The sequence below is a fragment of the Beta vulgaris genome, chromosome 7, assembly GCF_026745355.1.
Source record: "Beta vulgaris subsp. vulgaris cultivar EL10 chromosome 7, EL10.2, whole genome shotgun sequence".
Lineage (NCBI taxonomy): Eukaryota > Viridiplantae > Streptophyta > Magnoliopsida > Caryophyllales > Amaranthaceae > Beta > Beta vulgaris.
The window spans coordinates 5442506-5455473 of NC_079208.1; the positions used below are offsets into that span (position 1 = coordinate 5442506).

Below are 12968 nucleotides of genomic sequence, written 5' to 3' on the forward strand. Positions count from 1 at the left end.
TTTCACTTTTTTCTCTTTCATCTTTGTTAATTCATGAAATAAATGAACAAACATAAAATTGATGATCGTATATACACCATGAACGCCCGAATTTCCGTGGAAGTTAAGGTTTGAATTTTAAAATGAAGAAACTCAAAATCAAAATTCTAGGTTATTATGAATTCAACAAAAACATGATTTGAATTGTTGTAAGATGTTGGAAAACCGCCAATTTGGGACTGATTTGTGCATTTTTTGAGTATTGATGACCATTGTCAAACTAGATGAAGAATTTCATATGAGAGATAAAGAATTGAAAGGTTGAAGATGAATTTGGAAGAAGATGACTGAACGGACACTTTAGGTAATTCTAAACCGGGTCTCGAACGGACAATTTAGTTAATTACTAAAATGGGTTTCGGTAATTACCAAAACGTGACATAAACTAAGAGATGTCTCAAAACCTCCAATTTCAAAGTGTATTCAATATAAACAATTGAAATAAACAATTCTAAGTACAAATTAATCAATATGATATAAATGTGTTAATCCAAATAAGCCAAATAGAGTTATAAATTTACAACATGTAAGAGATAAGAATGTCTTAATCGGTTTAGCAATACCCAAAATATTTTAGGTAATAACCAAGACATGTTTGATAGTTATCTAAAAGCATATGGTATGGGTTAATTTGGGTTTCTTAAGTACTAGGAGGGACAATGGGGGTCCAAAACTCAAGTCAATGGGATTTGGTGAGATATTGGACCTAATGGATCTAGTGGCGTGATTTTTCAATCCACATATGATTGCTTTGATGAGTAATGGGAAAGGATTGTGATTCGATATGTTTGGTAATGCTCAAAGCATGTTTCCTAAAAGCATATGATCTAGGGTAATTTGGGCGTTTTAGCACAAGGAGGGACAATAGGGGCCCAAAACTCAAGTCAATGAGGATTTTTTGAGGTATTAGACCAAATGGACCCACTGGCATGTCCAATCCACATAGAATTGCTTTGATGAGTAATGATAAAGAATTCCCCTCAAAAAAAAATGTAATGATAAAGAATTGTGATTAAGAGAACATCCCGTACTTATTAGGTTTGGTACTCCCCACAACATATTTGGTAATTATCTTAAAACTTATGCTCTGGGTTAATTTGGGATTTTAATACAAGGAGGGACAATGGAAACCCAAAACATGAGTCAATGAGGTTTGGTGAGGTATAGGGTCTAATGGACCTAGTGGCATAATTGTCCAGCCCCTATAGGATTGTTTTAATGAGTAATGAGAATGAATTGTGATTGGATATGTTTGATAATTCCCAAAACATCTTAGTTAATTACCTTATAGCATATATATGATCTGGGTTGGTTTGGTTTTTCTAGTACAAAGAGAGACAATGGGGGCCCAAAACTCAAGTCAATAGGATTTGGCGAGGTATTGGGCCTCATGGACATAGTGATGCATATCCAATCACCATAGGATTGCTTTGATGAGTAATGGGAATGGATTGTGATTGAATATGTTTGGTGATGCCTAAAACATGTTTGGTAATCACCTAAAACCATAAGATCTGAGGTTAATTAATTTTGATTTTTTCACTAGTGGAAAAAGTCTATCCGATGCGGTCAAAATTGGACTTACTGATGCGGTTTTACCAAAAAACCGCATCGGTATGTAGAACTTGATGTCAAAAAAAAGTTGCAGACCTGCAGCTACAGGTCTTCACATTTAACATTCCTCAATTTTTGGCGCACTAGGTATGTAACTCATCTAGGTGCAATAATTTAACATTCCTCTCGATTTTTGGCGCAATAATTCCCCCACTATATTAGTCTAAAAATATGCCAAACCAAACATATATATACAACAATAATAAATTATACAAAGATAAAAATTATACAAAATACATGTAAATGAGAATTTATACATAGAAATTAAATAAATTCACATAAATAACATATTAATATAAATAAAGAAAATTACACAAAACACAAAAATAAACATTTAACATATATACAGAAAATTACAAAGCTAAAAGTTGAGACTATACGAAAATTAAGAACTAAATCCAAAAATAATCGACAATAATGAGAATTTATATATAAAAACAAAACGAAGCGAAAATTAGATCTAAAAACTCATTATACGAAAATTGCAATATACGAAACGAAATAATTGCAATTATCCAGTAATTATACGAAATAATTGAAACGAAACGAAAATTAGATCTAAAAACTAATTATACGAAAACACTAATTATCCAGTAACTAAGTATACGAAAATTGCAATATATACGAAAAAAACGAAAATTAGAAAACAAAGGAACTAAAAAACACTACCCAGATAAAACGAAAATTAAGAATTCCAACAAAAAAATCAAACGAAAATTAAGCCTAAAAAAAACGAAACGAAAATGGATTCTAAAACGAAAAATAAAACGAACAATGAAATAAAAATCTAAACCAAAACCAGATCTAAAACAAAATCCCAAAAAAAACGAAAAAAAACACCTAAAACCAGATCCAAAAACTAAATCTCATAAAAACTCAAACGAACCAATTTCTTATGTATCTTCGATTCTTCGTTCTTCGTTTTTCTCTTCATTTTCGATCTTGATTCATCTCGTTTCTTTTCTTTCATTCATCTTCACGCCATTTTCGTTCTTCATTCTCGTTTTGTGAGGGAGGAGTAGAGAGGAGAGAGAGGTGGGGGCGTTTATGAGAGGAGGGATCTGAGTGAGAATTTGGTTAGGGTATGATCTGCGGTTTGTGAGGATGGAGTAGAGAGGAGAGAGGAGAGCCTATTAGGGTTTGATTTTTTTTAATAAGGGAGGAGAGATATTGCTTTTTAATAAGGGTGCGGTAAATGAGGGATGATCAAACGCGTTGGGCCTTCATCAACGCATTGGGCCTTTCATCAACGCATTGGGTCGTAGACGCTTTTTACAATATTGAATGTCTTTAATGATATATGCAAGTTGCAAAGGAGGGTCCTAGACGCCTTTTACTATATTGATAAAGAGAAGGTTGTCTTCTTCGATTCGTAGATGATGAAATGCCTTGTCTGATTGCAAGTAAGATACCTTGTAATTGGAGAGTTGTGGCTTCTGCTATGTAGACTTGGGTGATGCTTCTGAGTTTGTAGCCATAGGCTTGGAGACAAGTATCGTAGTGGTATCAGATGATGACACCTGCAACAATGGAGGAACAATGATGGAGCCATCAAAGTTGAGTTTGTGAAAGAGAAAGTGGATACCATGACACAAGGGTAAGGTTCTTTGGCTGTTGATGAGGATGAGAAGGAGAATTGGGGAAGGAGAAATGTGAACCGATGTATGGCAACGATCTATGGAGGTTGTAAGAGTCCACTCACAGAAGTAGAGAATTGAGCTTCGTGAAAAAATCTATATAGATCCTATTTAGCTCTATTGAAAATGAAATCATTTCGTTCCTTCCTAATGCTCTATAATAAGAAGGTAAATTTAACAATGAGTTGGGGTTTTGATTTGACGGACTGGAGGATGGAGAGAACTGGTTGAGAGGGAGTGTAGTAGATAGAGAAGTCATTTTTTTATTACTTTGGTGAGGTCCTGAAGTTGCCTGCAAAAGTGACATGAAAAGGAAAATGGTCGACTGACTCAACTTCTAATTGACAAAACCCAAATGTTTTTCTTTTTGAAGAGGATATTTACGACATCTAAACTTCGATGGCATATTTGTAAAAGAAAGATTTGCAGATTTGGTGGAATATCAAGATCTCAAATCCAACAAAACTAGCATTTTTCTTCATTAGGGCCAATGTTGTGGGCCAACCATGTCTGATTTAATAGTGAAATTGCCGGGGATATGGCCCCAAATAGGAGTATCATGCAAATTGGTATCTGGAATCGGAATACATTTGATAATATTACTGCATGTGGAGGAATAAGAGACTGGAGCATGAAAATATCCCACGACTTATCGGGAAGGATGAAGTTATGTAAACGGAGGTCTAGTTCAACTTGATTGACATAACGACTTGTAAGTTCCATCAAACTTTTGTGAGAAACCCAATTGTCGGTCCAAAAATGGATGGGTTAGCCATTTCCTATTTTTCATCTAATACATTTCCTTATTAGCTTTCTTTAAGATAAGATTTTTCTCCAAATCACGGAATTATTTTCTTCGGGCTTATAATATAAAAAATTGGTTCTATATGAGGTTCTTTCTGAAATTAATTTTACCCATAAGTTATTGTAATCGGTAAGGATTTCCTAGCCTAGTCTTGCAATGAAGGCTCTATTGAGGGGAAGGGTTTCGCGGTGCCCTAGCCCACCTCTACTTTTCGGCCGACAAACATTATTCCAGGCTATTAGCATAGCTGCATTTGTATCTTTTGCTTAACGCGAAAATAATTGACGGTGAAAATTGTTTGTAGATTTGGCAACATCGCGGGGTAATAGAGAAGAGGAACAAATGTAAGAAGGAAGTGCTTCAAGATTACTTTGGATTAGGGTGAGACGCCATACTTTAGACATGAACCCAATTTCTCAATTTTGGATGCCCTGTTCAGTTTTTTTTTGAATAATGTGCTTGAAATTAGATTTTGTATGATAATAAGAATTAAAGTATATTACCCGATAACGACTTATGGAAGAATTTGGTATCATATGCTAGCGGGGATTTTGAGGCACCATTTATGTGCTTTGAGAAAATTATGGTTGATTTATGAAAATTCAGTAATTGACCAAAATAAAGACATAGTTCGTCGATAGTTCGTTTTAAGTTATTGCAGGCAGAAGTAGTAGGCTTGAAGAAGAAAAGACTATCATTTGTAAAGAGGAGGCATGGGATGTTAGTGGTTCGATGCTTAATTTTGTTCTATATTTGTGAAGGAAGTGTGAGAAATGTCTTTATCTAGACGTTCGTCTCATTTGATTGATGACTTTTCCATGAATTGGAGGCAAGAAATATCAAATTCGCTAATTAATATAGTTTATAAAGTAGGGGAGTCTTGCGAGTCGTTAATAAGAATATCAAATCCGCTAGTATACTTTTTCTTTATATATCTCAAACCTTTCTTTTTTTGCAAGAAAATTACAAATCTTGTATTGAAACAAAATGACTAAATAGAAAATTATTATATAAACAAATGTCGGCATCCGAGTTAATTAGCCATTTCTATAATACGCTCAATGTGAAATTTAATATGTCCTCTAACTCATACAAAAACACCTTTTTTTTTCTTTGACGGAAACATAAATAAATTTTTATGGTAAGATTGAATATCCCTTGAACAAGTGGGTAAAATTGGGAGTTCCACTTTACGAAGGGTAAGAATCGAACCCTTGTCACAAAGGTGGAAAAAGTGCTTCCAGCTAATTCGGCCAACCTTAATCATTGGAATACATAAATATCTAACAATTAAATATTTGGGCCCTGCTTGGCAATTAGCGGATAGCTGTTAGCTGTTTGTATTAGCTGGTAGCTGATAGTTGATAGTTGATAGTTGATAGGTGACTGTGTAAGCTGATTTGACTAGCTGATTGTATTGGCGGTTTGTATAAAGATGTTTGGTAAGTAGATGATAGCTGATTGATACAAAATTGTGTAAAATGATCAATAAAGACATGAACATAATCTGTTGTTGTACTTTTTATTGTTTATTAGTATAATCTTTAAAAATCTTTAGGACATAAATGTAATTGACACACTCATTACCAAACTTCTAATGTCAAAAACTCCTCCCTCCACATCATTCGAAAAGTGATTTTTGAATCCAATTAACTAAATAAAACCTCTGTTTATCAAACACTCGCTAATATATTAGTTTTAACCCAACCTCTCTTGGTTAAACAAGGCCTGAAGCGTTTCTAATTATAAGACACAGTGATTACTTTTTCTCCAACAACCCCATCTAGTGATGCACAGCAGCACAGTATCCCCTCGAATCTCGATGACCCAGATTTCCCCAAACCCCACCCCTCTCTTGGCGCCTACTTTACTGCCAATTCTCCAGTGTCTCTCTTCTCTTCTTTTTACACACACATTCACAGACAGTCACACACCACACCCCTTAAAAACTGCCATTACTTTCTCCCACTTATAAAAAGTAAAAATTCAGCTACATTTTTCACAACAGTAAAACCAAAATTAAAAAATTACTTCTATATTAGTAGTAATAAAATAGTATCCCACACCATCTTGCCTCGATTTGTTAAATTCTCCAGATTTGAATCAGGAACTCTCCTCATTCTTTCCTTCTCCTCACTATCTCTCTCTTCCTCTCCTCCCTTCATTTCTATATCTATCTATCTCCCCTGTTCTTCAACTTTCCCTCAAATTCATCAAAAAAAACACCCAACTTTTTTTTTTTTGCTCTAAAATCTAAAACAAATACTGGTTAATTAAAAAGAGGGCAAATTTTCATTGCCCATCTTACAAAAATGGCTCAAAAACATTTGAAGGAACTACTAAATGAAGATCAAGAACCTTTCTTTTTAAAGGATTATATTGCAGATAGGCAATGCCAACTGAAAAAACAACCTCAAAATACAAAACTTCAACTCAAAAAATCAAAACCCATGTCAAAAACAACTTCAATTTTATGCAAAAATGCTTGTTTTTTCTCTTTACAAGATTCACCTGACCTCAGAAAATCTCCAAAACTATTTGATTTTCCTGCTTCACCTGTTCCTAATAAAAGCCCAACAAGAGTATTTCTTCATGTTCCTGCTAAAACTGCTTCTCTTCTTCTTGAAGCAGCTATTAGGATCCAAAAACAAAAATCCAAACCAAAAACCCAGATTAAAAATTCAAGTTTTGGGTTATTTGGTTCTATGTTGAAGAGATTAACACTTAAAAATCGCACCCAGAAACTTAAAAATGGTGTAGAAAAAACAGAGGATGAAATTAAAGGAGATATGATTTTGGTAAATTTGGAACAAGAAAAAGTAGCAACTATTTCATCTTCTGTATCTTCTTCTTCTACTTCTTCTTGCTCTTGTAATGGGAGATTAAGTAGCTTGGATTTAGAGAGTTCTAGCAGTGGAAGATCATTTGAAGATGATGATGAAGATAATGATGATTTTCAATTTGAAAATATTCTTAAAGAAGATGATAGTAATATTAATGATAGTAATAATGATGGAGATTATTATTCACCACTTTGCTTAAGTCCTTTTCGTTTTACTCTTCCTAGAAGAAGCCCATCTCCTGAATATCGGTCCCCTGTTCGTTGCAAATTGGAGGTTTGTCTCTTTAACTTCTACTACTATATTCGCTTTTTTGTCGGTGTCTAATGCACAACTTTGATCATTAATTTTTGCTAATTATACATTAGTCTAGATTAGGAAAAATCCATATTTTCAATATACATTCGAGATAGGTTATATATACATGACCATGTTATTTTCTTGTATATTTGTATGTGTTTGATATGTGTATATTTCTCTATTCAATGTTTAACCTAAGTAGCAATGCAACCCTAATGAAAAATAGAGAGTTTATAGTAATCAAATTAAATAAAAATTAAGTAATGATTAATGAGTTGCGACCCTTCTGAAAAATTGAGTTTACGATAATCAAATTGAATAGATATTAGGTAGTGTTGTGTCACGGAGTATTTTTTTTGTTGATCCATATATGCCACGAAGGCCGTATAAAGTACAATTAAGGAGAGGGAGATTCAAACCAATTGTTGGCTACTGGCTAGGATAAGCATCATATAAATTTCCTAAGTTAGTAGGAGTTTTCTCAATTTATTACATTTTAGTGTCGAATAGTATCATTAGTGCTTAGTAATACATTTTAGATTTATAATAATTATTTTTCTGTTACTTCTATATGTAATTATTTTTGTGTTTAGTAGCTAAATCATTTGCAATTAAAGCTATAGCCTATATGTATGCCTAGTAAATTTAAAATTTGGTGGGTAAAAAGATACCTTCATTTATCTGGTCATAGGTGTTACAGAATTTTTTGACCAATGGAATAAAAATAGAATTTCTGCTAAGCTTATTGGTTGAAGTGGACACATCAATGTTCAAGAATCATTTAAGAAAAAGGAGACAGTTTCACCTAATAAATGTATAACACAGTCATATGATTTTGCTTGTCCTTATGATTAATCATACATCATTAGTATTTGTTCTTATTATTAATGGAAGATTATTAGTAGTAGGATTGGACATTATAATTAATAATGCCAATTTGAATGGATTTGTGTCATTCTTAAAATTTGAATTTGTTAGTAGTAGTTAATTAGTACCTAATGAAGTGAGTAGTACTACCTTTTTTAGGTCACATCATAACAAGTCTCTTTTGAAAGTTAAAAAATTGACCACTAAAGCATGTGGGAAGTCAAAGTTAATTGAGTTACTAGTCAAATTATGAAAACATAATGCATGGTAATTTTTTTATAAAAAGTAAATCTTGGTTTTTGAACTAGTAAAAAAAATAAGGATATTAAAATAAAAATAAGATACTCATCCGTTTTAAAATATAAGGTATGTATGATATTCGAGGTCGAACTTTGACAGTTAATTATTCGAGAGTAAATTTTTTTAATCTGAGTGAACTCGTGACTCAGCCAGCTGACTATATTGAGCTGTCGGCAATAGAATCTGTACTCAGCTTCTTTTGCCGGGGTGTTCTGTTTACTTGAAAAGACGAGTATACCCTTTAATCAAAAGACATAAACTACAAAAATCCATGTAATTTTGAGGACATGCATGTCAAAAGAGCAATTCTTGGTGGGTGTAACAAAGTTGTACTTTTTTGATCACGTCTCTGCCATTAAAATCTTTTCTTTTAAGGCCTTGTCTGTTGATGGGCAAAACAAAAAAAACAAAAAATAAAATTTGGGATTTTCAAATTGGACAAATTGTGTTTTTGGATTATTTGTCCATGTCATTAGCAATAGCATTCAACAACTTTTGATTATATATAAGAAAAGTATTTTATTCCCTTGGTTTATGTAATACTTATAAGCATGATAAATTAAATTAAATTAAATAGTAACTAGCAATAATGATGCTATAAAGCCCTCGACCCTCCCAAACAAAGATAAAATAAGATTAAGCTACATAACATATTTTAGTTTAATAATAGAAATGCTTTAGTACTATTTCTATTATTAAGTAATTATATAAGGACCTCTACTTTGGCTTATCAACAATGCATTTGGTGGATCAATTATTGTTATATGCTAAAGCATCTCAATACTTCTTCGGCGTGTTTGGTTGTGGGAATATTAGTTAGGTTAACTTGGTTAATTTAAACTTATATATCACAAGTATCTATTGAATTTGTAATCATGTTGGTATGGTCTAGAACTTTGGCTATGAGTTCTTACATAAATACAATAAAATATATATTAACCTATTTTGTAAAGTTCATGTCAATATATTCACAAACTATTAACTTTTTCAAAAATTATTAAAAAAAAAAAAACGGTTTAATTTTAATATAAAAATAGACCTAGTCACTAACTGAATTAAACTAGTTACTGAAATAAATTAATTCTATTGGAATAATTTTCTTTTTAGTATTGGGCGTACCATTGCCTAATTTTCATTTAAAAATAAACGATTTCTTACAAGACAAATTCTAACTTTTCATATAATACTAACTTTTACTAATCAATAAATAAAGATATCATTAATCAAAGATGTAATTGGTCACGATCACATTGCAATCGGAAACAAAAAAAACGAGAGGGTAATTGAAAAACATCTAAGTTCCAAATACGTGTTCATTTATATGCATCTCTTGGATCCTAAAAAAAATGTGGCTAAGGAAACCACCCTTCATCGTACAATTCCAATTATTAGGGTAAAGAGGTGGTATAAATCATAATATTGTAAATCTTCATTAGATGGACCCAAGAAAGAGTTTGCTAAGTATAAGTTTTTTTTATCCATATGAGCCACGAAGGCGGTATATTAAAGTACAAAGAAGGAGAGAGGGGATTCGAAAATATGACCTATCGTTCACAGCACCTCAATCTTAACCACTAGGCCAAGACATCCTTGGTTAGTTTGCTAAGTATAGTTGGCATGACTTGACATTCTTTTAACATAATTATAACAGGACAACGTAAAGTATGAACATGAAAGCTTAGCAAAATTCCAGGAAGAGGAAGATGAAGAAGACAAAGAGCAAAACAGCCCAGTTTCCGTGCTCGATCCTCCATTCGAAGATGACTATGACGGGCATGAAGAAGACAACTACGACGACATCGAATGTAGCTACGCGTTTGTACACAGTAAGTAGTAGCAAATTTCTATATTCTTTTCCTCCATGAAAATGATCTTCATTATTGGTTTTTTGTTGTACCATTTTTTGTTGTTGTTGTAGGGTCAATTTTTGCATAAACTTTGGCATTTTTTTTCATTTTGGTTAATCAAATTCCAAAAACAAAATATAAAAATGATTCTGATTATTGATCTTAGTTACGTCCTTTTGTGTATGTTGTCTGGTCTATTTGTTTTACAATAAGGGCATTTATTTTGCTGCTTCAACTTTCTCTGATAGTAACAATATTGAGACGAGGACGTGACATAGAGGTCGTTCCTATAATTATTTGTTCAACGTATTTTGAACCATACAATCTTTTTGTGGGATCCATATTTGGATTTCTGATCAACCGCATGTGTGGTTTTTAAAGACTTCATTTGTACCAAAAATATGGTTGTGTACTTTGATTTGCACATCTAGTCCTTGGAATTTACAGGATGTAATTTGTTGAAAGCGTTTTCAAATTAAAGTGTAATACTGTGTATTACTGCATCGTTGCTGTTCATGTCCTTTGGATCTTTAAAATGTTTAACATATACTTCTGTTTAAAAATAGTTGCACCATTTCTAACTTTCACGCATGTCCATGTATGATTTCAACCAGTAATATCTTTAATTATCAATAAGTAAAGATTACTTCAACAACAACTATTTTTAAACGAAGGAAGTATAATTAATAACTATTTTTAAACGGAGGAAGTATAATTACTTCATCCGTTTCTTAATAGGTAGCCACATGTGATTGAGGACCATTTTTATGGAACTAGAAACTCTATTTGGCAACATTTTAGTTAGCTAATTAAGAGATAGAAAAGTTGCGAGACTCGCGTAGAGATTAAACTTACAAAAATATCCTCAAAAGACTCTTGGGACAAGAATTAACTAATTAAGCTGATTACATGTTAGCCAATTAGTGCGCATTCTTACCTAATTGATGTTAAATTCCATGGTAATATTGGCAAGTTAAAAGCTTTAGTTACTGAATTTAGAAAGTACTGTATTATTTTGGCATGTAAGAGAGTAGAAAGGTGCTTATTATTATGCTTGTCCTACTTGTGTTACTAATCAATCTTTTGATACTTTAATGTATTAGTAGTATTAAGTTAGAGAATTAAACTCTGTTCTGAATATCTTACAGGAGCCCAGAAAGAGCTGTTGTATAAGCTACAAAGGTTCGAAAAGTTGGCAGAGTTGGACCCAATTGAGCTTGAGAAAAGAATGATTGAAGCAGAAGAAGAATACACACTAGAACAAGCAACGGAGTTTGAAGAATATGACCATGTTTCGTTCACATTTCATGAACAAACACAAGCCCATGAATTCATGCAAGAAGTGATCAGAAAGTCGGGTTTTCAGGATGTCAAGAAACCGGGGATCAAGAGACTAATTTCGGACCTAATAGTTGAGGAAGATAGGGAAGTAAGTACCTCCTCTGATGAACAAGTGATTAAAAGGGTATGCAAGAGATTGGAGTCTTGGAAGGAAGTTGAATCAAACACAATTGATATGATGGTTGAAATGGATCTAAGGAAGGAGATTAATGACTGGAAGAAATCTCAAAAGGAAATTGAGGAGGCTGCAATGGATGTTGAAGTTGCTATTTTCGCGGTATTGGTTGATGAATTACTAGAGGAGTTGGCATGATATGCTTAGCTTGATCAAGTTGAGAAATGTTTTCCTTGGGAGGTCCATAGATTTTCTATATGATTTGTCGCGGTTTATTGTTTCATTCTTTGTTCTACTTAGGTTGTCAGTGTACTTGAAGCATGGATCATAATCTAACATCAGAGATTTAATTAGAGTAATTAGGCAAGTAACTCGAGGATGATGATGATTCGGGTTTAGTGCTAGAATAGTATAATGTATGTACGGGGTAGAGGGGGCATATGACATGTATAATACATATGTTTTGAGTAGCTTAAGCTAGCATCATCTTGATGCTTGTCCTCATATGAATAATAATCACAAAAGGTTGAGAAATTTTCTTTGACAAATTTATTGGCGATTGTTTCTTTGAGATTGTTGGAGAACCTAGCCTTTGGTACGATCACCAACATATCACCAATTTTAACAACTCGTTTGTCACCTTTAGATTTCAATTATGTTCTATTAGGTCTTTTTTTTTAACCAAGAAAAGAAAAACTAGACCAATCTCCTACCGTTAAAGTCAATCTAAAATGTCCTTTCGGACCAAGAGGAAAAAAAATAAATATCATAAGAAGGAAAGAAAAGGGAGGGTGGGTGGTGGGGGGGGGGGGATAATGATGACCCTTTGCTGCCATAAAATACGCTGCTATTTTGCCTTCCCAACCAATATGCCGAAAGTAGATCTTCGAAAAGTCTGCAATCTCTTTGCCTACATCAGAAACAATAGAGTCAATGCACCAAGAAACCTTATTAGTATTAGACATGGCTTTGATAACTTCACTATATATTATCTCCTTCGACAATAACTTTATTAAGATTGAGACTTCTAGCACAACAAACCACCTCCTTGGCTGCCCAAGCCTCAACTTGGAGGATCAAGAGCTCATGGTTGAGAGAATGAGCACCTGCACAAATCACCTCACCCAAGTGATTGCGAATGACAAAACCAATTGTCGTACTACCATCGTTTCTCTTGGAACCATCAAAATTAATAATCACGGTCTGGGCCGGGGGGGGGGGGAACCAATAAGTTATCTTGGGCGAAGGATTAAAGGAAGAGGG

General features: G+C 33.3%; 1 protein-coding gene across 1 annotated transcript; it reads left to right on the forward strand.

Moving 5' to 3' along the window:
- The first annotated feature begins 6060 nt into the window (after nucleotides 1–6060).
- On the forward strand, nucleotides 6061–12253 carry LOC104898468 (uncharacterized). The gene is made up of 3 exons (XM_010685556.4): nucleotides 6061–7211; nucleotides 10054–10228; nucleotides 11398–12253. Exons 1-3 carry the CDS (start codon nucleotides 6408–6410, stop codon nucleotides 11901–11903), a joined length of 1485 nt encoding a protein of 494 aa, XP_010683858.2. The 5' UTR covers nucleotides 6061–6407; the 3' UTR covers nucleotides 11904–12253.
- Nucleotides 12254–12968: the final 715 nt, after the last annotated feature.

Bases quoted from the DNA above. Each gene is read 5' to 3' on its own strand.
- LOC104898468 (XM_010685556.4), top strand. From the start codon at position 6,408: ATGGCTCAAAAACATTTGAAGGAACTACTAAATGAAGATCAAGAACCT. The intron at 7,212-10,053 runs GTTTGTCTCTTT...TAATTATAACAG, and splicing joins CTGTTCGTTGCAAATTGGAG to GACAACGTAAAGTATGAACA. The intron at 10,229-11,397 runs GTAAGTAGTAGC...AATATCTTACAG, and splicing joins TAGCTACGCGTTTGTACACA to GAGCCCAGAAAGAGCTGTTG.